This window comes from Aulostomus chinensis, chromosome 8 (genome assembly GCF_037954235.1).
Source record: "Aulostomus chinensis isolate RoL2024-O1b breed Wild chromosome 8, RoL_Achi_v1.0, whole genome shotgun sequence".
Classification (NCBI taxonomy): Eukaryota; Metazoa; Chordata; class Actinopteri; order Syngnathiformes; family Aulostomidae; genus Aulostomus; species Aulostomus chinensis.
In genome coordinates this window covers 7,558,899-7,581,430 of record NC_141327.1, presented here as the reverse complement: position 1 = coordinate 7,581,430, position 22,532 = coordinate 7,558,899, and the positions used below count along the sequence as shown (strand labels likewise).

General features: G+C 43.5%; 1 protein-coding gene and 1 pseudogene across 2 annotated transcripts in view; both read right to left on the bottom strand.

Annotated features, from left to right (window-relative positions):
* LOC147256971 (E3 ubiquitin-protein ligase TRIM21-like) overlaps positions 1-22,182 on the bottom strand; it is a 34,429-nt gene extending 12,247 nt beyond the window's left edge. Inside the window, exons 1-4 of one of the 2 annotated variants that reach the window (XM_086210699.1) lie at positions 22,092-22,182; positions 5,118-5,598; positions 4,548-4,728; positions 888-983 (exon numbers count right to left, since the gene is read on the bottom strand). In XM_086210699.1, the coding sequence (XP_086066825.1) occupies positions 888-983; positions 4,548-4,728; positions 5,118-5,584 (744 nt within the window). In that variant the 5' untranslated portion in view covers positions 5,585-5,598; positions 22,092-22,182. Of the gene's footprint in view, positions 1-887; positions 984-4,547; positions 4,729-5,117; positions 5,599-8,135; positions 8,220-22,091 lie in introns of those variants that run through there. The other variant, XM_086210700.1, reaches the window with a different exon arrangement.
* On the bottom strand, positions 12,152-14,956 carry LOC147256972 (uncharacterized; annotated as a pseudogene).
* Positions 22,183-22,532: the final 350 nt, after the last annotated feature.

The following is a 22,532-nucleotide window of genomic DNA, read 5'->3' as shown; positions in this document are numbered from 1 at the left end:
ATTGTTGCTTCACTGTTTGGTTAAACAGATCAAGTGAGTTGCAAGTGAGAGGTTCATGAAATATTTCAGACTCTCAACACACTGCAGCATTGCTTGACATTTATCTGGGTATTTTTTCTATGTCTTCAGGAGTTTGCTCATTCACTGCATGTATGCTGATGTATGTATGTAAAAGATGTGTGTGCCAGTACCAGACTTGGAGAGTAGCCTACTCATTTACTTGCACATCTGAGAACTGCAGGTTTCGGAGCCATGGAAAAGAGCTTGGATAGGCATACTAGTTTGTTTTGTTTTAAGGGTTTAATTCACACGTCAAACTACTTTAGACAATCCAATCATCTTTGGAAAAATCAGTTATTATAAGTTCCTTCAAAGACTGTCTATCTGAATTCCAATCGCTTCAAGCTTAATAACCAGGCCACTTACACACATGTATTATCCTTACTGTGCACAAACCTCAGCTTGAATGCTAAAACTAAGTAAACTAAATTTTAGACTTCCACCAAGGCAAACAGCCCAGGCTTCCATTATAATTAAATCCTATCTTATGGGTCAAGAAATATTTTCAAAACTCTTATGCCTGATTACTTTTCTCATTAATTCATAGGATATTGATCAGTCTTACAAAATTAAAGAAAGGGAAAAAAAAATCAAGAACGTCCTGGATCTGTCTTTTTATCCAGATTTACAGCAACATCTTTTTCCTTAGCCAATGCTCCAACAATTCAAACAAACAAGTTTCATAAATGTTGGCGAGCCAGACAAGGTATGGTATTATGGTTTAAAATATACTTAATGTGAACTTGCAAGCATTATTAGTACACACATCTTGATCCTAAAATAAAAACCTAAAAAATTACCAATTTTAATAAAGACAAAAACTGTACCTTTATGTCCTGTAAGGAGCTATGTATTTCCTCTACTTTCTTCTCTTTCTCACAGATGAGATCCTTCAGTTCCATCTGTGCAATGCCTAACTGGGACTGGAGAGGGAAAAAACATCACAATTACTTAGCCTGTATAGTCTTTTCTTTCCCCAAAGCTTGATGCATATTCAATGCCAGATGCACACAAAATATGCTAAAAAATGTATGTGTGACAAGAGCTTTAGTGGTTCAAAAAGAGAGCTCTAATCCTTGATTATTTAGCCTTTATTGAGTCCCTAAACAAAGCATTTTTAAAATTTTGTCAATGTATTTCATAATTTTTTATAAGGAAAATACATGTATTACTTGTTTGGTAGTTGCTTAAAAACATTTTTGATGTAGTCCTCAATTCTTAGATTTATCTGCAGCATCTCTTGTGTTGCTTTCAACATTATTTCATGTTTTTCTTGATAACATCTTTGAAATTATTAGAGATCACACTTAGAATATCAATCAGATTGGCAGTGCAATATTTATGTCCAGACAAAAATATTTCATCAATGACTGGATGGATAAATATTCGATTTCAGTGAGATATTCAATGTCCATTGAAATTTGTCCTAGAGTACAACATTTATAGTCTGTGTGAGATAAGAATTAATACAGACATTCATGATCCCTTTGGGATGATCCCTTAACATTTCATCCTGCAGCATCCTCAGGACAAATTTAATAAGTTCCTTTGTTTGGTTTAAGGCAAAATACCTGCTAAACTATATATCCATTATCCTCAGCTGTAGTCCATGGTTTTGTAAGCATGCAAAAACCAAAATATGACAAGCACATCAATATCGTGATATAAATGCTACTAAGAGTTGAAAACATTTTTTGTTACAGTTGTGGGGGAAGCAGGAGGACCCACACGCAGAGACAAAAGAGGACAAAACAAGTGTAAATATTTAATTTAACGAACAAACAACTGCATTTACAAAACTAAACAGACAAAAAGCAGGGAAGTAGACTTCAAAACAATAAGGTAGGTAACAATGCTGAATACATACAATAAACAATGAGTGAAATAAACAAGATAACTTCAATGCAATCAAACTAATCAGACAAGGAGAAGAAAATATTTCTTAAGAAAATAAGGAAAGAGTGCATGATCATAACTTAGGTGTTCTAAAAGAAGTTCCCACTTGATTGATTTATGAGCAAATAAACAGATAGGGATGAATGGACCATGTAAAGAGCATTCTTTCTATACTCATGTAGCAGGATGACTTTTATCATCTGCTCAAGTTGCCTTCTCCCCTGCCTGCTACCTTAACTACATGGCCCTCAGCAGCCTATCACGATCTGTAATTTACCTTTGGACAAGTACCTCCATTTGCCACATTCAGATAAGGAAAGTGATTTACTGTTGAGTAGCGGTTGGCAAAAGCCAGCCATGGGCTGCAAGTGGCCATTTAGCCAAAAAAAGGCAAGCCAAATGGTTGGACTTGTCAGGAGAATGAAAAAAAAAAAACTTGACATTGGGAAGACTGTTGCTGCTGTAATTCCAGTGAGTGGGCAGAGCACCAAGCTTCATAAACAAAGCAGTGGCGGTGGCAGTGCATCAGTTGAGGCAGCAGCAGATGCACCGTCCAGCCTGCCTAAAGTTCAGTGTAACTGGATCCGTGCTGCTGCCTGGGGTTTTTGAGCTGTTACAGTTGCGGTTCTGGCTCTTATAATAAGCATTAATAAGCCCCTGAAAAGGCATGAACAGGCCTGGAGGCAGTGGATTTCCAAAGGAGTGTGTGTTCGTGCGAGTGTGTGTGGAGGTGGAGCATAAACATGGAAACACACATTGATGTTCTGCTCGTCACCGCAAACGTCTGCTCCATCTTTGACTGTGTGAGACTCACTTTAATAGCTATTATTTTGGTTGTGGCAGACCTAGGCCAAACTTAACTCCTGACCCTTGCTGTGGACTTTTAGCCTTGCTACGGCAACATAATTTCCCTTCAGGGCCTCATTTTAAGCAGTGGTGTAGAATAATTGCTGTGTAGCTGTTGAAAAAGTGATGGTATGAGTAAAGCGGAAAACAAAAGGATGACAAAATTATTGGTCTACAGTAGACAACTATCTGCTTCCACTAGGTCACATGATAAAGAAACACAATTAATTTTCACTGTTATGTGGATGACATGCAGCTGTACTTATCAATGCATACACATGAATCAAATTAGCTGACTAAATTGGATGCCTGTCTAAATGTTATACAAACATGGATTACCCAAAATTTTCTTTTATTAAACTCTGAAATAACTGAAGTTATTGTGCTTGGCACAAAACACCTTAGGAACACCTTATCTAATGAGATGGGTCCCTGGATGGCTTTACCCTGGCCCCCAGCAATATTGTAAGGAACCTAGGGGTTATCTCTGATCAGGATCTGTCCTTCAGCTCCCACATTAAACAAATCTTTAGGACTGCCTTCTTTCACATACATAATATCGCTAACATCAGACACATCTTGTTTCAAAAGATGCAGGAAAAACTACTCCATTCTTTTGTCACGTCCAGGCTGGATTACTGCTATTCCCTCCTTTCAGGCAGTATTAGTAAGTCCAAATGCTGCTGTGTGCCTATTGAGTAGAACTGGCAGAAGAAACCATATTGCTCCTGTACTGGCTTCTTTGCATTGGCTACCTTTTAAATTCAGAATAGATTTCAAAATTCTTCTTCATACAAAGCCCTCAACGATCGGGCAGCTTCATATCTGACAAAGTTCATAGTCCCCTATGATCCAACACAAAACCTTCGCTCCCAGGATGCAGGGTTACTTGTGGTTCCTATAGTCTCTAAAAGTAGAATGGGAGCCAGAACCTTCAGCTATCAGACTCCCCTCCTGTGGAACTGTCTCCCAGTTTTAGTCCAGGGTGCAGACACCCTCTTGACCTTTAAGAGCAACTTGAGAGATTCCTTTTTGCGAAAGCTTATAATTAAGGCTGGCTGAGGCTAGCTCTTAGATATGCTGCTATCAGCTTAGACTGCTGGGGGATCCCCAATGATACACTGGCTTCTCTCTCCTCCTCTCTGTCCTCTCTGTTCTCCAATATTAATTTACATTACTCATTTGTCTTCTTCTCTGGAGCCTCTGTGCTTCCCCACTTCCCAGATCCCTGACTGATGCTGCTACTGGAGGAGCCTACAGACCTGAAGAGGTTCAAGCTGCCACCCTTAGCATCACCTGCTCACGTCCCTGTCAGTCCATCAGTCTCTTCCCCTTTCTATCTCTCTTTATCTCTGCCCTTCTCTTTCCTTCTGTATATCTGTCTTCCTCCATTATCTGTCTTTGTCTCTGCTCTGCTCTCCTGCTCTCTTTCCCCCTTCTTCATTATCTGTTTTTTGTCTTTGCCCTGCTTTTCTGCTCTCTCTCCCCTGAACCGGTCAAAGCAGATGGCCTTTCCCATTGATCCTGGATCTGCTTGATGTTCATGCCTGTTAAAAGGAAGGTTCTCATCACTTCTGTTGCAGGATGTGCTTGCTCATGGAGAATTGTTGGGTGTAAATTCATTGAAGAAGTGTGGTGCTAGACCTGCTCTACTTGTAAAGTGTCGTGAGATAACTTTTTTTGTGATTTGGCTCTATACAAATAAAACTGACTTGACTTGACAGTTCTGCCTAACTGACACATACCCTCTTAATGTTCCACTCTCTCTTTGCAGGAATGATGTTGTGTCCATGATGCTCTCCTTTCTCCACACAGATCTTGCACACACAGCTGTTATCAGTTTGACAGAAGAACTCCCGACCTCTCAGGTGGATTGGACACAGAGGCAGACTGGGAGAGGAATCACTTGGACTGTTCAGAGTGTACCTGTTGTAACAATAAAATCATGTTGTGACTTAGGTCACCATCAGTTTTGCTGTTGCTCTTTGTCAGACCATTTAGCTAGAAATGTTGGCAAAAAATTCAACTCTTCAATGGGAGCTACAGGAGCAGACCTTCCTCTGAGACACAAAAATTGTTTACCAGAAAGAATTTCTTGCAGAAACCCCACCTCTGACTGAAAGAAACAAACCTTTATGCTATTGGTAAATATGGTTTCAGCAGTTTGTTTTGCCAATATTTTTGATATTTCACGTATATATCAAATAACTGAAATCTCATATTTATATGTCTCAACATCCAATTTCCCTGGAAGCTTTTAAGCTGTAATAGTTTGAAAGCAATTGTAATGTAGTCTAGGGAGTGGGGTTTGGTACCTGCGAGGAGGTGAGTAGGGTGGAGGTGGGTCGTGGCGCATTCCAGGAGTTGGTAGCTGCTGAAAACGACTCATCATCTCAGCAAAGATGCTCTCAGGCATTTCACCTGGCCCTCTGAGGCCAGGTGACAGAGCCAGGTGATGTTGATGGTTAGGGTGTAAATTGGCATTTTCCATACCTCCTCCAACCCTTCCATCCATCGCAACTCTAGGAGTAGCAATCTTCTTGAACTGCTCTGTGATTTCTTTCAGAGTTCGATTGATATGTAGCTCTTGTCTGTGGCCGAAAGTCTCTTTACAGAGGGGACACTGGTAGACCTTGGCACTTCCTCCCCCGTCCCAGTAGCTGGAGATGCAGGCCTGGCAGAAACTGTGACCACATGGTATTGACACTGGATTGGTGAACACTTCCAGGCAGATGGAGCAGGTGAACTGGTCTTCAGACAGAAAGACTGCAGGCAGCGCCATGGGTATCCAACAAACTGTACAAGAACCAGAAATAGATTAGGTTTTTCTCATGAAAGTAATTGATTCAGGTTAAAAAGTGGCCTGAGCCAGCTTTACTTCCTGAGGGGGCTCAGGTCCTTTAATGTCTGCAATAAGATGCAGCAGATGTTTTACCAGTCTGTTATTGTGAGCACCATCTTCTTTGCTGCAGTGTCCTGGGGTGCGGGCATCAAGGTAAAGGATGCCAACAGACAGAAAAAAACTGATAAGGAAAGTTGAGTCTGTTGTTGGATCCAGGCTTGTCACCCTGGAGGAGGTGCTGGCAAAACTGCTAGCAATCATGGACAATCCCTCTCACCACCTCCACAAGACACCGTTCGAGCAGCGGGGTTGAATGAGACTGTTCCTGAAGCTGCTCTTTAGCTTTTCCTAACGATACAGGAAATTGTTCCGTCCTACTGCAATTAGACTTTACAGCTCTGCTACCTCTTTCAGAGCCACAATCACAGAACTGCACTAATCCTTCCATCCTGTTACCTCTCACTGTCTTTTGCACAATGTAATTACATGTTCTTTTATTCATATTACCTATTGTATGTATATCCTGTACAGTCAAGTATTTATTTATAGACTTATGCTATACATCATATACAATATCTGTGTACATATCATACACTTATATATCAATATTATACAGACAATTATACAGTACTATATTATATGATATTATATTATATACAATATATACTGTACTACTATTATTATACTATATACTATATTATTAGTTACAATTACATTCCACGATATCATCAGTATTATTATTATCAGTATCATTATCCTTTTGCCACTGCACCTTACCTACCCTCTTATTTATCTTGTGTTTTTCAAGTGTTTTGTCCATTCTTATTTTTGTTTCTACTCTTCTTCTACATTATTTCACATTTATTTTATTCCATTGTATTTTTTTTTATAGTATTCTGCTACGGCAACATAATTTCCCTTAGGGATGAATAAAGTATCTATCTATCTATCTATCTATCTATCTATCTATCCATCCATCCATCCATCCATCCATCCATCCATCCATCCATCCATCCATCCATCTATCTATCTATCTATCTATCTATCTATCTATCTATCTATCTATCTATCTATCTATCTATCTATCTATCTATCTATCCATCTTATTACATGGTAACATTGAAAAAACAACTCAAACAGGTTTCTAAGGGATGGTGAGACATTTTGGCTGGTCCACAATGTCTCACCATCAGTTGAGGAAATCTACATGGATTTATCTTAAATTTGCAAAGGCAGTGGCAGCCCACGGGAGTGCCTGAGGGCAAGCAGGAGATTCCACCAGGAGTAAATAATGCGTCAAAAAACTGCCACAAGCAAAATGTATTGTTCCTCTTCTACATTTGGGTTTGAGATATTATCAATCTAGCAAAGTGGTTTAAAAATGCCATGTAGCATTTATTAGCCTTAAAATAGGCACCCATGTGGCTTTGCAGTAAAGATGTTTGCGTGAAAGCCCTTTTGAAAGGAAACCAGATCACTTTTCAAATTTCAGTGAGAGTACTCATGAGATTACTGCCTTCAAACAATACAATAAAAATGAATTAACTTTTTCAAAGCAGTGATTTTTTTAAGCAGAAACATCCATTGTTAATTCACAGATTTGGTGTTATTGCACAAATCTGGATCTGTCCTGAGCAATCTAATTGGAAATAATCTGCATTATTACCAGCTTTTCCAACACTCAACAGATCCTGAATGCTCCTGAGATCTGAATGCACTGAAATCACATTTGGAGGTAGTCTTGGCTACACGTGGACACATTTTTTCAGAAGTGGGTGTGTGCAAAAGCATCCAGGTCCACACTGAAGGGCTACCTCATCAGCCAATGTTTTTTGTTTATGCTGAATACCACACTGAGCACACAAATTGCATATTATTGCAGCGCCTGATCATGTGAACAACGCAGAGTGATATTATTATGTGATATTAAACAGGCTGGTTTGTTGAAACCAGCACTCTTGTGATTTGTCTCCCTTCTGCTTTTAACTTTCAACGAATAAAAATGTGCAATACTGTTGGCTGCCCAATATGGTTGAGGTCTGGACTGGAGATATTAGAGGGTATTAGTGACAAAGACATGCATATGATTGGTCATAGGAGTAAAGGGGAGAGTAAAAAGAAAGAAAGAAAGAGAGAGAGAGAGACATGCTAGCTATTTGATATTTACATTAACAGCACAGCTGTTGGATCCGAGTGACAATACGGTAGATATAGAAGGCTATGAGACCAATATAGGGTAAGAGTGGGTCAATAAGGCAAACACTGATACACAGAACACCCGAATCAACAACGCACATTTTCTCAAGTTGACTTTAAGCCATATATTGTCTACCAAACAACAGCCAAGAGTCAAAACACATCTCCATTAAATCAAACACATTAATTAGGCAACAAGACAAGCAAGGAAGAGCATGGAACAGGCAAAACACAACACGCAATAACAAAGTTAGAAAAGTTTCCCCCCAAAAATAAAAACAAGATTGAAACTCACCAAGTAGAGATTTTCAAATGAGTACAATCTGGTGTTTTTGTGATTGGAGATGAATATGTCAATGATGCACTTAATATCCAAAGTCTTTGTCATTTGATGTTTATGGATAGCAGGGCAAAGTTGCTGTTTCAGGTATCACCGCTGCTATTCCATAGATAGTTCTTAATCCAAAGGAGGCAGGAGAAACTCTGTTCGCACGAAGCAGTGGTCATGGGCAGGGTCAGTGCAATACAGATGAGTCTGTGTAAATCCACAAAAGCATCCCAGTAAGGTCTCATTAAAGTTAGAAATCCCACAGTGTCATTCATTACATGTCCCTGTGCTTTCTTTCTTTCCAGCAGATGCTGGACTTGGAGTTGCTCTGCTGTGAGGCACTCCATAGAACTGCACCATGGGTTGCAGACATTTTTTTTCTAGGAAAGACGCATGTTTGGGGCTGAGTGCTGAGACTCCAATTAAAACACTTCTGGCCTCAGTTGAGAAACGTCTTCTCATTTCACCGACAAGTCTGTCAATTACGGGGTAATAACAATGTGTGCGCAGAGCATCTGGAGATGTAACAGGTGTGCGCTCAACTGGGGCCTCAACGACAAAAGGATTTGAAGAGGGTTTGTTCGTCTTTTTTTCATGTTCTGTCCTGGTTCATACCGGCTTTAGGGAACAGGTTGGTTGCGCTGTCTCGAATATCATACATGACTCTTCTATGTGTTTGTCTGACAATGTTGTTATGAGTGACTCTGATGAGTTTATTGTGTACGAAAGCTCAAGAGTGAGAGATTGGAGCTGGCCGGACATGAATTTTGTGACCCAGAATAGATCCTCAAAGACTGAGAGAAGCAGGACAAACTGTTCATGAAAAAGTCCATTCACAGCCCTGGCCTCAGTTTTCCTCCGTGCATTAAGCCGAGACCTGATATCCAGAAGTGTCGCCTGTATTGCAGGCAGAGATTTTCGGATTGCCACCAACGCCACGTGATGAACAGATCATCCGCGACAGAGTTGGAGAAAAAGTTGTACAACACAGTGCTGCTGCTTGAACCAAAATGAGGTTTATCCTGTGCGCATGACAATGACTGTACAATGATTATTGCACATTCTTTTTAAATCTCTGCTGAACGGCACTTTTGGAGCCTGACATAAATGAAATGGCATCATAACACTGTCCAACACACATGTTTTTTTTTAGTATTGCATTGTGATAGAGTCTGTTGTATGCCTCTCAGGAGCAGGTCAGCGTCCAGGCCATCTGCACACGTGAAGTGGAGGAATTCCTCATGCCCGTCACCTCATTTTTAATGACAAAATTCTACTTATTAGAGTGAAAATTCACTCCCTGACAACACGGCACCCATAACCTCAGGAATCTTAAAGTGTATATCTGGTCCTAGGCAAGGCAAGGCAATTTTATTTGTAGAGCCCGTTTTCACAAACAGTTTGTCTCAAAGGGCTTCACATGGCATCATAACAACATCCTCTGCCTTTAGACCCTCACATCGACTGAGGAAAAACTCCATAGAAAACCCTTTTAACAGGGAAAAATCAGAGAAACCTCAGGGTGAGCAACAGAGGAGGGATCCCTCACCCAGGACGGACAGACGTGCAGTAGATGTTGTTACAGACAAGAAAACAGTTTACAATGCAAAATGTGGGGAACATGGAAATGATAGTAACAGTTGAAGAAGGAAGCTTCTGGAAGGGGAGGCAGGGAGAGCAAGCCAGCTTGATGGGGGACTGGATGGCAGACTGGTTCATGGGAGGGGAACGCAGGCCGGTGTAACAGTAGGGAATAAGGGGGGGGGGGGTGATGCAGGCGGCGGTTGGAGCTCTGGTGGAACTGTGGAAACACAGAGAGACTGCGAGACACCAAGGCCAAACTACAAAGTGCAATAAGTAATGGTAATGACAGTTCCAAAAATGTGCGGGGAGGAGAGGAGAAGAGAGGAGAGGAGAGGAGAGGAGAGGAGGGAAGGGCTCCATGTAACCTGATGTGTCCCCCAGCAGTCTAAGCCTATAGCAGCATAGCTATCAATGGTTCAGAGCTACCTGAACCAGTCCTAACTGAAAGCTCTGTCATAAAGGAAGGTCTTAAGCCTGGACTTGAACGTAGTTAAAGTGTCTGCCGCTCTGACCCATGGAGAGAGCTGGTTCCACAGTAAAGGAGCCTGGTAACTGAAGGCTCTACCTCCCAGTCTGTTTTTAGAGATACTGGGAGTCACTGAAAGACCCGCATTCTGGGAGCGGAGTGCTCTGGTAGTAGGACAGTAGGGACTAATGAGTTCTTTCAAATAGGATGGAGCTTTATCATTGAGAGCCTTATAAGTCAGCAGAAGGATTTTGAAGTTCTAGATCCTACAGGAAGCCAGTGAAGAGAAGCTAAAGTGGGAGAGATGTGTTCTCTCTTCTTCACTCCCGTCAAAACCTTCACTGCAGCGTTCTGGACCAGCTGGAGACTCTTTAGAGAGTATTTAGGACATCCTGACAAGAGAGAGTTGCAGTAGTCCAGCCTAGAAGTGATAAATGCATGCACCAGTTTCTCAGCATCACCCTGGGAAAGGATATTCCTAATCTTAGCGATACTTCACAGATGGAAGACGGCGGTCCTAGTCACATGCTTTATGTGGGAGCTGCAGGAAAGGTCCTGGTCAAAAATGACCCCAAGGTCCTACAGCTGCCTCTGATAGTTTTTCTGACATTGACCTTCATGAGCACAACAATTTCCTCCTCAAAACCAACGACCTGTCTCCAAGACCCCGTCCTAACTAAACTACTTGAAGACTCTTTATACCTAGTTAGTGCCTCTCCCTTAGATATGATCAATGTGTCAATGTTATCTAGTTATGTCCCAAGGTCCTTTCAAGTAGCAGTAATTAAACCATCCATCCATCCATCGTCGTCCTCCGCTTATTCCTTATTAGTAAGGGTCGTGGGGGGGCTGGAGCCTATCCCAGCATCTACGGGCGAGAGGCGGGGTTCGCCTCGGGGTTCGACAGGTCACCAGTCCATTGCAGGGCCAACATACAGAGACGAACAACCATTCACACTCACATTCATACCTACGGTCAATTTAGAGTATCCAATTAGCCTAGTCCCCAATTGCATGTCTTTGGATGGTGGGAGGAAGTCGGAGTACCAGAGAGAACCCACACAGGCATAGGGACATGCAAACTCCACACAGAAAGATCCCGCGCCCGAGCCGGGACTCGAACCCGGAACCTTCTTGCTGTGAGGCCACAGTGCTGACCACTGCACCACCGTGCAGCCAGTAATTAAACCCCTTCTCAAAAAAAAAAAAAAAACACAACTCTGGATCCATAAGTTTTGGCCAACTACAGACCAATATCAAGTCTTCCTTATGTCTCCAAAATTGTTGAGTAAGTCAGGTTTAAATGTTCATCATAGCACAGAAACAGCACTAGTCAAAGTTACTAATGACCTTCTACTGGCATCAGATGAGGTTCTCGTCTCTGTGCTGGTCTTATTAGATCTTAGTGCAGCTTTTGATACCATTGACCTGATCCTACTACAGAGACTGGAACATGTCATTGGCATCAAAGGATGTACTAAACTGGTTTAGAGTATATTTACCAGGTTGATCTCAGTTTGTACTCGCTAACAATAATTCCTCTGAAACTACTATGGTCAGCTATGGTGTTCCACAAGGGTCTGTACTTGAACCAGTCCTCTTCACTCTATATCTGCTTCCTCTAGGTCACATAATAAGGAAACACTTGAGTCATTTTCACTGTTATGCAGTCAATACACAGCTGTACTTATCAATGCATCCACATGAAACAAAGCAGCTGACTAAACTGGAGGCCTACCTAACCCTAACCCTAAACCCATAAAAACCCACAATTTCCTTTTATTAAAGTCTGAAAAAAACTGAAGTTATTGAGGTGGGCCCAAAACACCTTGGGAACGCCTTATCTAAAGAACTTGAATACACCTTACGGTGATACTTGGACACGTCATCAGTGATTAACCCGGGGTCACAGGGTGTTTCGGGTCTTTAATAATCATACACCCTCACCCGGGCGACCCAGCCGGGGGTGATCAATCCCCGGCTTGTGTCCAAGTAGCGCACCACGGATCCCCCCTACGGATCCACAGCCACCGCAAGGCCTTTTCTGCAGCCTCGAGGAAGTTCTCGGTGGCTCTCCTCAACTGCAGTCCTCTAACTCCAAGGAGTTTGAGCACTCTCTGGAGTGAATGTCCTGCGAAACCTCTGCACCCGATTTCAACTGGCTCGCAGCGGGCTCTCCAGCCATTGCTGCGGCACTCTGTGGTGAGCTCAGAGTATTTGGCCCTCTTGCGCTCATTGGCCTCATCAATTCGGTCCTCCCAGGGGACAGTCAGTTCCAGCAGGACCACTTGCTTGGTGGACTCCGATGTTAACACCATATCTGGGCGGAGTGAAGTGGTAGCTATGTTAGCTGGGAACTTGAGTTGCCTTCCCAGGTCAACTTGGAGCTGCCAGTCACGAGCGGTAGCGAGGAGTCCTCCTGGGGAGTTGGGCTGGTGTTTTGCCCTCTGCCCCGCTCTAACGAAAATGATTGACTGCTTCGGGGCGACCTGGGTCTTGCTGTTCTGTATCGCTGTGCAGATGGAATCCGCCAAGGATTTAAGAACTCGGTCGTGGCGCCAGCGATACCGCCCCTCTCCTAACGCCTTTGGGCAGCAGCTCAGAATGTGCTCCATGGTGCCCCTCCTCTGGCACAACTTGCACTCAGGCATATCTGCCAGGCCCCAGATGTGCAGGTAGACTGATTGAATGAGGAACTTTGTGTGCAGAGGTTCAGCTCTCCAGAGCTCTGCCCAGGTGAGTTTGCGGGGTTCTGCATGCTCCCACCTAGTCCACGCCCCTTGCTTGGACATGCTGACCATCTTGCTGCAGCGTTCTTCCTCCACTTCAGCACGTATCTCCTCTTGGATCAGTTGGCGCTTCTCCTTTCCACGAGTGTGGTCGTAGCGTGGCTTGGGAAAGCTACCAAGGCCTGCCCTCCCCATTGCCACGGTTCCAACCAAGGTTTTATGCCTCAGCCTTGCCTCCGCTCTGCTAACAGCTTCTTGAGCCTGCCACTTGCTCCCGGTCTTGACAAGAATTCCCGCCGAGGTCACCTTGACATCTGCTGAGTCTCTGTACATCATCACCTCAATGGAGCGGGTGACTTTGAACTCCTCTGTAAGTCCACTGAACGGGAGGTGCAGCTTGGTGGAATGGCCATACAGGGCGATGCTGTTTAAGGACCGAGGGAGCCCCAGCCATCTCCTGAGAAATTGGCTGATGGTCTTCTCTTTGTCGATGGCTGTGAGCCAAGAAGACAGGTCACTCTTGGTCTGCTGAACTGCTGCTGCATCCTTCAGGGAGCTGTCAAAGATTTTACCCAGGATCTTGACAGGTTTTTCGGTCACTGTTGGAATCTTGGTCCCTCCCAATGTAAAGCGGAACTGATCGGCCACTTTACCTTTTTTCAGGACCAGAGACCTTGACTTTGCTGGCTTGAAGCTCATCTTCGCCCATGAGATAAGCTTCTCAAGCCCCTGAAGGAGCCACCTGCACCCAGGCACAGATGTAGTCATCACTGTTAAGTCGTCCATAAAGGCTCTTATGGGCAGCTGCCGGGTCCCAGATCTTGACTTGGGCCCTCCGCATTCTACCTCCGCTGACTTAACAATCATGTTCATGGCCAAGGAGAAGAGTGACACCGAGATGGTACAGCCGGTGATTATGCCCTTCTCCAGGCGGTGCCAGGCAGATGTTACTTGGCCTGAGGAGACTCTTGCACTGAAGTCGTTGTAATAGTCCATGATGAGGTTGCAGATCTTCTCAGGAATGTGATGTCTCGTCAGTGCTGTTTCGACAAGCTTGTGTGGGATAGATCCATAGGCGTTGGTTAAGTCAAGCCAGAGGGTTGCCAAGTCTCCTTTGCTTTCCCTTGCCTCCCGGATCAGCTGTGTCACCACTCCTGTATGCTCCAAGCACCCAGGCACTCCCGGAACTCCCCCCTTTTGGACAGAGGTGTCTATGTAGGCGTTCTTCAGGAGGAACTCTGTTAGTCGTTGAGACACAATCTTAAAGAAAATCTTGCTTTCAACGCTGAGCAGTGAAATTATGCGAAACTGCTCGATGTTGCTAGAGTTCTCTTCCTTCGGGATCCAGATGCCTTCGGCGTGCCTCCACTGGGCGGCAACTTTCTCTCTCCGCCAGACCACCTTTAAGATCTTCCACAGGCGTTTGAGAATCCGTGGACACTGCTTATAGACCCTGTAGGGTACACCACTGGGGCCGGGTACCGAACTAGATCTTGCAGCTTTGACAGCTTCTTTTACCTCTGCCAGGGTGGGCTCAGCACTGTTGAATTCGGACACTGGTTCTGGAGGTGTCACCAGTCCCTTGCAAGGGCCAAGCTCTTGATCTCTTGAAGTGTCACTGAAGGTGGTGTTGAGATGGTGGTTGATCTCTTCTACAGGGCAAGCAAGGTGGCCACTTTGCTTCTGGCCCAGTAGCCTCTTGGTGAAAGCAAAGGGGTTGCCAATAAAGGCGCTTCGCTTCGCTTCCGAGCCCTTTCTTTGCCCTTCCTTCGGTGCCACTCGGCCCTCCTCAACGTGATGAGCTTCTTCCTTATGATGTTAGTGAGTTCCGATAGAGCAAGTCTCTCCTCTTCTTTGGCTGCCTTGAACTGGTATCTCAAGGATTTCAGCTCTTGTCTCAGCTGACTTATCTTGACTTCCCGCCAGTTGAGCTTTGCTGGGTTGCTTGCTCCTTGCTTTTGTTCCACTCCAAAACGCTCAGCTCCCATACTCATTATAAGGGAGCACATGGTTTGGAGTTTCTGGTCAGCATTGCCCCTCGAGATGGCTTCCAAGGTCTTGTCTACATCCTCATCCAGTTTGGACCACTCCTTGCTGTTGGCGGCAGGCCACTTCACCCGACGATGTTCCGATTTCCTGCTTGGAGGGGGGACTTGTGTTGCTTGGAGGTTCTGAGTACTGTGGGGGGACTCCGGACCCGGCTCCTCCTCCATCTGACCAGGTACTGCATTCACCGCAACAGGGACTGTTGCGTCAGCTGCCGTTCCTGTGCGTCGCTTCACTTGTTCCCTCCTGAGGCAGGCCATCTTAGTCTGGTGGATCTTCAGACCTCTCAGGTTTTTGCAGACCTTGCCGCATGTGCAGACTGCGCTCGTAATCCGTTGTCCATTTGCTTGGGTCATTGCCAGTAAATCCGTCCGAAAAAAATGTTCACCATGAAGAACAAAAATAGGTGTAGTGATTCAATTAGCTTCTTATTGTAAATATGCCTATGATTTCACAGTCTGGTTCACTACAGACAGGTAAGTGTCCAGAATAACCAGGACAGGAGGCTGACAGCTCAAACAAATATCAAATTTATTACAAAATAGTTATAAAAATACATCAAGTGGGCTAGCAGCTACACAGTACCCTACATTAGACCAGGGCATGTTGGGCATACGAGAAAGTAGGCTCTGTAGAATAAAAACACATTTAGGACCGAATACACTCCAAATAATAAACAATCCTGTAGGATGAAATGCCACTACACACGATGAAAAGCACACCTGGTTTCCTTGTGGAACCGTCTAGTGGGTTTACACTGCAACCACACGATGAGCACATAAAAAGGGTCACTAAATGCTAGGACTACAACTCCTACAACCAACCGCCACTGAAGAATTGCACTATGCCCACTTAAAATAAATAACCAAAAGAAAAAGGCACAAAGAACATAAATTTACATTTGAAACAAAAAGGCCCAAAAATAAACTAATTATTAGGAAGGGAAAAAAAACAGTAACAGTCACTGCATTCACAGACAGACCTTTAAGCAGTTTAGAATAACACCACGCAGCAGCTGGTTTGTCGTGAGTTGAGAATAACCACTAATGAGTTGACAGACACCCTTCAGCATGCAGATGGCTGGAGGCTACATAGAAACATCTCGGGCCTTTACGGCACCCAACCTGCCCAAAGTGCTGGTGCTTTTCAAGACAAATGTTTGGAGTCCCTTCAGCTGCGTGCGTGCCTGCACTTCTCTGTCCGCACACCGGTAGAGAGTAGTGATGTGTCGTTCACAAACGAGCCGGTTCTAAGAGCCGATGCTTTGTAGTGAATGAGAAGAGCCGATGCCCGTCAGGGGGAGTTGAATCTTCAGCCGCCTGCTCAGCAGCGGTCTGTTCATGGCTCCGTTCCGCGGAGAATCCATGCAGGCGGGGGTGGGAGTTTATTTTGATGGGCACATCATGCGGCCAATCTCATGCGAGGACAGACCAGGATCATACCATTATGTGAAAGAAGGAAGGGGGACAGACGCTCCAAAGACCGTGAATGTAGTGGTACAGGCCAGGTACACACACGGCAGAGAGAAATTCCACAGCTGATGCTGTACTGGAGGTGAGGTCCTACCTTCAGGAGCCCCTCATCCAGAGAGCTGAAGACCCACTGAAATGGTGGGAGGCCAAGGCTTCATGCTACCCACGCCTGGTTAAGGTAATGGTAGGAAGACTCTGCATTGTTGCAACATCGGTCCACTCAGAGAGAGTCTTCTCAAAGACAGGACAAATTGTAACAGAGAGGAGAAATCGGATCAGCCCATCCAAACTGAGGCATCTGGCTTTCCTGAATGCCAATCTCCACTAGACACTCTGTTCATACTTTGTTCACACTTTGTTCATTTGATTTGTATGTTTGATTTGTTTGATTGCTGTGGTTGTGTTCAGTTTTAAAAGTTTCATACATAAAAATAAAGCGTTTATGAAAACACTGAATCAAAAATTGCTTGTGATACTGAATGAAAACTGAAGAGCCATTTGGGAGCCGTAAGAGCTGGCTCTTCTAAGAGAACCGAGCCAAAGGAGCCGAATCTCTGAGAAGAGTCGGAATACCCATCACTAGTAGAGAGAGAGTGAGATACAGAGTGCTGCTTGCGCCCTGCCTATATAGGCTCCCCAGGGTCCTAAGCCCATCCTGTTACATAGGGAAATGGGAAATAGATACCCTGGATGGCTTTACCCTGGCCCCCAGCACTACTGTAAGGAACCTAGGAGTTATCTTTGATCAGGATCTGTCATTTAACTCCCACATTAAACAGATCTCCAAATCTCCTATCATGTTTCCTAATCTCGACCCATCTGTCGCTGGCAGTTGAAATTCAGCCCATACCCCCATGGTGAACTTATGAACTTGTGTTTTTTTAAAGGCTGCTGTGGGTGTTTCTAGTTCTGATATCCATTAGAAAAAGCCCGCTTTGAATAGAACCAGTAGCCTACTCACCTTCACCCAAAAAATGTCATCAGGGGAAGCAGAAAGTTGCTTCCATCTCAACTGAATATTCAAGCCAGCTGTATGTGTCAAATCAGGCAGCATTGACAGATCTCTGCTGGTTACCTATTAGCTTTCAAGGGTAATTTTTCCTGATGGGGCACTGCGGTCCATCCCCGGGTCGTTGGCTAATGTCAGTAGCAGCGTTAGTATCATGACCAGTGTCTGTCATTGCAGTGGTTGGCTGTGGCTGGCCATTGCAGCCCCTTTCCTCATCCTCTTCCTTCTGCTCCTGCTGCTCTCCATCTCTTCTTCTTCTTGGTCATCTTCATCCAGCACATAGAAGACGTGGGACCAGAGCGTTCGTCTTCCCCTGCAGGTGTCAACGGTGTGTCTGTAGTTTGATCCAACACGGCCTGCCACCGCCATTTGTTGCTCCATCCGATGACGTTGAAAAACAAACTTATGTATGATAAATTCTGACCAGATTACTAAAGTTAACTTAATAATGTGAGTGACTATGACGCTAACACTAAATACTGTAGCCAGGTAGCCTCCTGTTTCTGTGTTAAGCATACACAAAAAGTGCACTCACATAAGTTGTATGTACAAAATGACATGTTCCCCACTGATTTCAGGACAATAACAGTCTGTTAATGAACCCAGATCAGTGACAGTTTTCATCGACGCTGCCATCCATACAGCCATTTTTTTGCCATGGCCACTTCAGTGAACCACCACCACAAAAAAAATGTCTATAATAGTATTATTCATCAATCTTAAAGCACGTTACCTGAAACAAATCCTATTTCTGTATTTATATGAATGTGAAGAACAGAAACAAGGAAGTATGCTGATTATTACATGTTGCTGCACTACAGGTAGTACCAGTTTCTCATTGGTGAAACAAGTAAACAACTTCTGCATACTTACTTAACTTCTGAATACAAATACCAAACACCATGTAGATAATTGGTACATTTGATTTTTTGAGCCATTAAAGTCAGTTGATACCCATTAACTCTTAGCTTATTACTTGTTGCAGTTTGTAGTTTGACCTTGGTGTCTCACAGTCTCTCTGTGTTTCCACAGATCCACCGGAGCTCCATCCGTCTGCACCAACCGCCATCTGCATCGCCCTCCTACCCCCCCCCCCCCCCTTTTTGTCCCTGCCGTTACACCGGCCCCCACTCCCCTCCCATGAGCCAGTCTGCCATCCAGTTCCCCATCAAGCTGGCTTGCTCTCCCTGCCTCCCCTTCCAGAAGCTTCCTTCTTCAACTGTTGTTAACATTTCCATGTTTCCCACATTTTGTATTGTAAACTGTTTTCTTGTCTGTAACAACATCTACTGCACGTCTGTCCCTCCTGGGTGAGGGATCCCTCCTCTGTTGCTCACCCTGAGGTTTCTCCGATTTTTCCCTGTTAAAAGGGTTTTCTATGGAGTTTTTCCTCAGTCGATGTGAGGGTCTAAGGGCAGAGGATGTTGTTATGATGCCATGTGAAGGCCTTTGAGACAAACTATTTGTGAAAACGGGCTCTACAAATAAAATTGCCTTGCCTTGCCACATAATTATTTGCACCAACTATATCTAATTCAGGCGGAACGGTGGTGCAGTGGTTAGCACTGGGTTTGAGTACTAGCTTGGGCACGGGATCTTTCTGTGTGGAGTCTGCATGTTTTCCCTGTTCCTGTGTGGGTTCTCTTTGGGTACTCTGGCTTCTTCCCACCATCCAAAGACATGCAATTGGGGACTAGGCTGATTGATACTCTAAATTGACCGTAGGTATGAATGTGAGCATGAGTGGTTGTCTGTCTATATATTTTGGCCCTGTGATGGACTGGTGACCTGTCCAGGGTGAACCCCGCCTCTTGCCTGTAGCTGCTGGGATAGGCTCCAGGCCCCCACGACCCTTAACAGGAATAAGCGGAAGAAAATGGATGGATGGATGGATGGACATCTAATTCATTCCATTTTATCCCTTTTATTTCTCAAGTTCATTCAAACTCTTTCACAAGCTATTAGCTGTACATAATTGTTCTGCAGGCTAATATTGGTGAGTCTCACAAATTAAAAGTCATTCTGCTGATCCTGACAGGTAGTCTAAAAGACAAACAAAAAGATGACCACATGAAATTCTAAAACTGAATACTATTCTATTAACAGATTGTGCTTTTGGGCCTAATTATTCAGACTTTTTCTGAAACATTGCAGAAGGTTAAAGCTGTGAATGATGATTTAAATAAGGCGGTTGTACCTGCTGACAGCTTCTAACATGTGGAGTAGTGTTTGGCCACTCTGATTTTGTAAGTGGTATTAAAGGGCTAGTTCACTCAAAAATGAAAGATTCGGTCATTATCTACTCAACCTCATGCTGATTGAATGTCAATTGAATTTTTATTTAGTCCACATAACACTGCTGGAGTTTCACAGGAAAGGGTTTACAGGAATCTCCCAAACAACTGCAGTGAATGGTGATTAGCTTTGAACAGTAACAAAAAATTCTCCATGCTGCTTGTCTGAGGTAATTAAAGTTTCCTGAAGCCTGCCTGATTTGCCAAGTTGCTGATTCCATGTTTTGACCTCCGTGCTCACTGTAGCCTGGAGCCCCCAGTCAAGACACCCATTATTCACTGACACCATGTTTTTAGTATCACTGAAACCAAAAAAGTGTTTTGCTGACTAAAAAATACTTTATCCAATCTTCCTTTAGTATGATTGTGAGTAGATGATGCATTTTAATTTTTGGATTAACTATCCCTATGAGGGATTTTGGAGTAACATGCTAGAAATTGGTCTCAACTACCATCAAAACACCATGAAAGAAAGTTTTTCTCCAGTAGAGTTCCAGAGGTGCACTATAACATGAAGTACACACAAAGAGAGACTGTCATAATGCTGTTTTGCACTTGTATTTCACTGGGTGACTCATAATATTCTGTCTTCACATGAGAGGTGGAGAGAGAAAACAGAGTTGGGTACAATGACATTAAAACTAGAAAGATGACAGGTGCTTTCTTTTCCGACATGTCTCATGTTAAACAAAAAGCCATATGTTGCACACTGAGGGGGGAGGCACATATTGTCCATTTCATGATGTCCTTGAAGTTTGACGCTCCACTTGGATATATATCTCTCTCTGGCCAAATCTAGTCACATGCACACCCAACACCCTTCCTTAGCCCCTTTCATGCCCTCTCAACACCACGTGCACATTCTTAGCATTGTTCAATATTATGCAGATGATGGAATTTGGCTCACACATGGAGGTGAAGCTATGTTATGTCAAGCAAGCCACATGAGCTAATGCCACAACAATAACTGTAGAAAACACAATCACTTCACAAGCTTCCTTATGGCTTCATTAGCCTACAATTACATCTAAACACAAGAGGTCCCAAACATATTCCTGCCCATTGTTATTATTATCGATGATGATGATGTCACAATAATCTAGTTAGACATGAAAATCACTCCAACAGCCCCTGGGATTTCAAGTTGTCTTGGTTGTTGACCAGCAAAGTGTTACTGCCCACCCAGAAGTAGTTTTCCTTGCCAAGAGGTGGTTCTTTCCTTGTTGAAATGCAAAGAACTGAGGCATTGGTCTCCTGCCCTGAGCAGTTCTTGGTAGATTAGAGCTATAAGAAACAGATTTGAACCTGCTTCTCTTTGTTTAAATTCAGTTTTGGACACCATTTTGTCATAAAACAACACAGGTGAACATCATTAAAGTACTTGGTCGTACTTATTAAGGCTCTCCCTCCAGTCTAAATTCTTGCTTGTGTTGTACATCACTTTGGGCAAAAGCATCTCCCTAATGAAATTGTAGAATTGTAGAAAAGTAATGTCAGCAGTACCTGTGACTTAAATCTGTCACATGTTGGGTTCTACATGTTGAAACTTTGAAGCTTCAGAGTAAACAATGGTAGAAAACTATTCACAAAAAGTACATATTACCCCAGGGACTAGTGGTTGCACCCCTCTTCTGTGACATTCTTTTCTTTACATTACAATCAGTCAGTGGATGCAAGAAAACTGAGAAAGCTCCCAATGGATGTGATTTACAAATTCTACATTTTCACTGAAACCACAAACTAATCTCTTATCTCCCGAGACCCATTTAACTGCATCTCACATTCTGCTTAAAAGGGATGGTTCATCAAACACAACAACTAGTGAAGTCACTAAAAACCTTTAACATCAACCTTTTGTCACCAGAATATCCAATCTTAAAACCATTTTGTTCTGAAAATGTTACATGTAATGCTCCGGTAATACTTTTGGCAGTTTTTTTTTTCCAGTATGTTAATACTAAAAGTTGGATCAGATTAAAAAAAATTAAAAATATTGGGGCAAAAAAGAGGTTTAACTTAAAATCCTTCATCTAAGCACACATCTAAATTTATGCAATTATTATGTTAACATCATCTTAAAGACATTAGAGCCTGTTGTCAGTGAAAATTGTGGGAAATTCTGGAGTCGAGAAGTCAAGAACTTATTGTTGGTGTAGAGACTGTCTTGGATATTAGAGCACAGACAGCTGTTCACACCATTAGCATGGAGAGGACACAATTAGATAGAAAATATAACGGCAAAAAAGGCCATTTACCACTGCAACATATGAGCTGTTCAAAGTGAAGGAAGAATGACCATTTTTCTAGTTTAAATATGGCCTACCTGGCCTTCAGTATTTGCTGTCACTCTTCCTCTTAACATAGTCTTCTTCTGTTAGTCTTTGTTTCTGCCTCTACTTCATGCTCTCGTTTCTTCACCCCACCCTCAAGTCTATCTCAACCAATCCAACCTGCTTGACAGGTGCAACTATGCACCTGCTTGACAGGTGCAACTATGCACAGACATCTCTCTGTCTTTCTTTCTTTCTACACACACACACACTTTCTTTCTACACACACACACACACACACATGTGTGTGTGTGTGTGTGTGTGTGTGTGTGTGCGTGTGTGCGTGTGTATGTATCACACATTCAAACACATTATTGATCTGTGTATCCTCATTTGTGAATTTTGGCCCCATGCTGTTATGTGCCTTTTAGTGAGAAATGGCTTCTGTCTGGCCAACATACTCTACTGTGCAGGCCTGATTAGTGAAGCTCTGC